The sequence below is a fragment of the Monoraphidium neglectum genome (genome assembly GCF_000611645.1).
Source record: "Monoraphidium neglectum strain SAG 48.87 unplaced genomic scaffold scaffold04411, whole genome shotgun sequence".
NCBI lineage: Eukaryota > Viridiplantae > Chlorophyta > Chlorophyceae > Sphaeropleales > Selenastraceae > Monoraphidium > Monoraphidium neglectum.
In genome coordinates this window covers 1-4,515 of record NW_014009218.1, presented here as the reverse complement: position 1 = coordinate 4,515, position 4,515 = coordinate 1, and the positions used below count along the sequence as shown (strand labels likewise).

The window sequence follows — 4,515 nt, the reverse complement described above, 5'->3', positions numbered from 1 at the left end:
GAGGGGTGAGGCGGGGGGAGATGGGTGGGGTGGACGCGAAAGTGGGTGGGGAAGGATGGGGCAAGAGTTAGGGAGCGGAATAAGATGGTTGTGGGGAAGCGTTGCCGGGGGCTGGCCGCAGGCCGAGCCTGGACGTTCGCCTTACCCCTCTGTGCCCGTTCCCCAAACGCCAGTCCCGCTCCAAGCAGCCGCAGCGCAGCGCATGGCCCCCACCGCACCCGCATTGAGGATGCGGCGCCGCTCCGTCTCCTGCGCGGGCTTGTGGTCTTCAGACATGGCCACCGCGCTGCCGCCGCGGCACAGCACGCCGCGGGAGTCGCCGGCGTTGGCCACGTATAGGTGGCCGGCCTTGATCACCGCGACAACGGCGGTACAGCCCGCCTGGATGCGCGTGTCCGCAGGCTCCACGAAGCGCTGCTGCTGCTGCTGCGCCGGCGGCGGCTGCTGCTGCTGCTGCGGGGGACCGCTGGCGCCAGCACCCACACCGCCGCCGGCGCCGCGCTCCGCCGCCGCCTGCTGCTGTGCGTCGGAGCCCTCGGCGCCCCCCTCCGCCTCCATCGCCACGGCCTCGTCGCCGCCGCCCGCATCATCAGCCCTGCGCGCGCCGCCGCCGCCCAGCGCGCCGCCCTCCTGGCCGCCGCCCCCGTCCCCGACGAAGCGCTTCAGCTGGAACACGCGCTTGATCATCTCCAGCGCGTCCATGGGCGACCCGCCCTCGTCGCCGCCGCCGTCCCCGGGCTCGTCCTCGCCCGGCTCGTGCGCCTTGAGCTGCTCGATCTCGTCGGCGAACGAGTGGTCGCGAAGCATCTCGTCCATGCGGTGGAAGACGTCCACCAGCGCCTCCTCCACGGCGTCGCCGCCGAAGCCCTCCAGCTTCTGCAGCTCCTGCGCCATGTAGCGCTGGCAGAACTTGGCGACCTCGGCGCCGCCGTGGCCGTCAAACACGCCGAACATGGCGCCTGCGGGGCGCGCCGCGCCGGGGGGAAGGGGGGTTGTGGGGGCCGCAGCACAGGCAGGGCACAGGCTCGGGGCGTGCTGGCATCATGTGGCGCTGCAAGGTACATGCGTGCATGCATGCGTGCATGCGTGCATGCGGGTCACGCATGGTGGCTTGGAACCTGAGGAACGCAGGCGGCTTTAGCCGAGTGGGCGTGCGCATGCCCCGTTTGAGGCAAGGAGGACCCTGCTAGCTGTGCGCGCGTGCGGCGTGGCGCTCACCTGTGTCATGGCCGAGGCCAGTTTGCGCGATGTGCGCGTCTTCCATCGTGCGGCGCCACCCCTGCATCGCGGCGCCGCCATACACCACGGTTATAGCATCGCCCTGGTGCTTGAGGGGCCCCTGCCCCTCGAAGCGCTCCTTAGTCGTCACGGGCACCGCCAGGTAAGCCCCCTGCGGGTAAGGCCCGGCACGCGCGGCAGGCGGTTGTGGTGGCGGCGCTGGTGAGCGCCCCAACTGTGAAGCCATGCATGCTAAGGGGTAGCAAGCATGCTCGCAAGCCGAGCGCATGCAGGGTGCATGGCCCCCACCAAGGGCGCGCAGCGCCCCGCCTGCTGCAGCGGCCCCGACAGCCCCCAACCCACCATGTGTCACGGACTGATCGCCGCCGTGACCGCGGCAGGCCACCTAGCCGCTCCCCGTGCTAGTAATATCGTCTAGCGCTGTTCCTGCACGGGCAGACGCGTCCCGGCTGCTGCAGCAAGCGCGGGACTCGTTTCTACTGAGAAGGTGTTCAGGGCCTACGGCGCGGTGTGCTAAAGTTAGAAATTATCCCGTATCTCGTAGCTGATGATGAGGCTACGAAGGACCCGATGCGCACCAGATCACGACCTTTTGGCTGGCTGCGGCACAAGGGGCAGACTCGTGCTGGGAAAACGACATATGTGGCATACCTCTTAAAGCACTTCGAGAAGCAACGCTCGCCTATGTGGGCAAACCCTGCCTGGCTGCCGATCGTTCCACATGCGAGCTCGCGCACGCCAGGGGCCACCTCCAGGACGACGCGATGTCAACTGCGGTCGCCAGGCCGGTTTTTGGAAACCACAAGCAATGGATGTTGTGCGATGGCATTCTTCAACAAGAGGATCAAGATATCGCCGCAGATGAAAGATGGCTGCATCCAGGGGCGTGCATGCCCCCCAAACCCTTTGACCCGCGCACCCATCCCCCGCCCCCTCCACCCTCACATAATTCCAGCGCTTGTGAATATATTTTTGGAGCTAGGCTCCGTAATCTTGTAATAGCTGTGCAGTCATGCCAAAAGTGAGTCCAGACACTCTGTTGACCAGCGTTGTGGACCTTGTGTCGCCAACAATCATGTCACCCACACGCACGTGCAGGTGTGCGCGTACTTTTTGGACACAGGGATCTGAGAACTCTGACCAACATTAAGCATTGTGGGGGGAGCCTCACAACGCCGAGGAGGGTGTCCTTCGCAAGGGCTATCCAGGCAAGGATATCGCGTGCTCTAGTGCAGCTATATGCGTGTACTTCTTCCCACGTGCTGGACCGCCTTTTGCCACAAATCATTCACCCTTCCCTTATGCATGCAGTTGTGCTTTGCAAGTGCAGTGCCCTCGAGGCCGCAGGCTTGAAGGCAGCCCCCGAAGGCAGCCCCCAAACACTGAAAGCACTCTCTTCTCCCCCAAACACTGAAAGCACTCGCTGTGCCGATCATTTGCACCCTGTCCCAGCCATCACTAAATAACCATTGCCATCTCACACGCACGACGCAACAGCCACTCTACAACCCCAGGCTTGGCCACTTCGTACGGTTAGGCACCGTGTGTGAATTTCCCGCCTTGAGCGCAGCCGTCAATCTGTTGCAAGCCGCAAGATCTTGTAGATTTGGGACACATCTGCGAGAATTACAGTTGAAGGATGAGGTTTCTCGGTCGGCTGAAGGCCACATGATCACAAGGTGCCTGGCATGGCTCAGCTGTCTCGTCGTCATAGCGCCCAGATCATCCGAACCAGGCACCACCGAAGCGCCGGCGATCAACCGTGGCTACCAATAAATAGAATTTCTTGATGCACGTGGGCTTGCTGTCCTCTCCTCTCTAGCGCAAGAAGTCTCGGAGCTGGGCGCTGCTCTACACTCATCGTATCCACCGTAGGTTGAATTCAAACGCATGACCGGCCGCCTCCTTCAACAGATATTATACCCTGCCACTTTCCCTCATATCCCGTTTGTCTGTCACCTGAATCACATCGCGCTTCCTCCTGGCCTGATCACACTTATTCGTGTTCGGCGCTTTCTTGTCCCTGCCGCAGCAGCAAGCGCCTTCATCACGCAGCCACGAACCTTAAGCCATATATATAATCCGTCGTTGCCTGTCGGTGCACGCCTGCAGGAGCTCGCTAGCCGCTCGAGCCCGCGCCACCCCTGTTCCGCTTGGCCGCTGCAGGGCAGCAGGCGGAGCCTGGCATCTATAAGCCTGTGTGTAGCTCATGGACGCCGGAACAGGGCCGGACCAGCTGCAGAATGAGAGGACGGAGACTCCAGGTACATTTTCAGCCTCGCGGCCCCTGGTTACGGCCGCGAATCATTTATTACGACCGCCGCATGCTTTATGCGCCGCATGCCGTCATGAAGCATGCGACACAGCCCCGATATGCGCCGGCGCATCAAGCTGCTGCATCGGCCGCTGCATCGCTGCGCTGCTGTGTGCAGGCCTCGCCTCGTCAAGCGGCCGGGGTCTGGACAGCCATCCAATGTACGCGTGCGCAAAGCTCAAACTGGACCAGCTTTTTTTGCAGTGGCTGTCGCTCCCAGACTCTCAGGCGTTGGTGAGCAGGGGCGGCTGCCTGCCACCACCGAGCAGGGAAAGAACGCCCTTCAGCAAATGGAGGGCTTTCATGCGACGCGGCGGGTCTCTCGGCTGCCTGAGCAACTGCCTTGCATGGCGCGCTTTTTGCTGGCGCTCGCCTTGACAGCTGTACGCCCACCTCGACAACCGCATGGCCGCGTGCCCGCATGTTCCCAGGTGACCAACCTGATAGAGGATGCGCAGGGTGGCAAGCCCATCAAGGGCCCCAGCGGCCCGGGCAGCAGCAGCACGCCGCTGTCGCCCACGACCGCGCACGCGATCTTCAGCAGCAGCAACGTGGTGAGCGGCGGCAGGGGGCATCTCGAGTCTCTGAGGCTGTGCCCTTGGCCTCTCCATGATGACGGGGCACCGAACTCGCAGCCTAGCGCCCGCCGCACCTGGAAGGGACACCTGGGCTTGTTGCAGGGCCGGGCCTCCTCTTTACCGGGGCCATCAGTCGTCACCGCCCGCCAGTCCACTCATGGGCCCCCGCCTTCCAACTCACGCGCCCTCCACCGCAGCCGCCCCTGTCGCCGGCGAAGTGCCGGTCGCCGCGCTCGCCGGTGTCCCCCGCGCGGCGGCCGCTGGCCAGCAGCAATTTCAAGCGGGTGCGCACCCTGGGGCGGCAGGGACGATCTGTAGGGGCGCCAGAGGAACAACCCAGGCAGCGGGTCCGCGCGCCGCTCGAACCGCAGCACGGCCCACCCC

At 64.3% G+C, this 4,515-nt stretch overlaps 1 protein-coding gene across 1 annotated transcript; it reads right to left on the bottom strand.

Annotated features, from left to right (window-relative positions):
* Positions 1-141: 141 nt before the first annotated feature.
* Positions 142-1,584, bottom strand: MNEG_14335 (hypothetical protein; the record flags this gene model as incomplete). Its single annotated transcript, XM_014037193.1, has 3 exons — positions 142-959; positions 1,219-1,390; positions 1,528-1,584. 3 exons carry the CDS (start codon positions 1,582-1,584, stop codon positions 142-144), a joined length of 1,047 nt encoding a protein of 348 aa, XP_013892647.1.
* Positions 1,585-4,515: the final 2,931 nt, after the last annotated feature.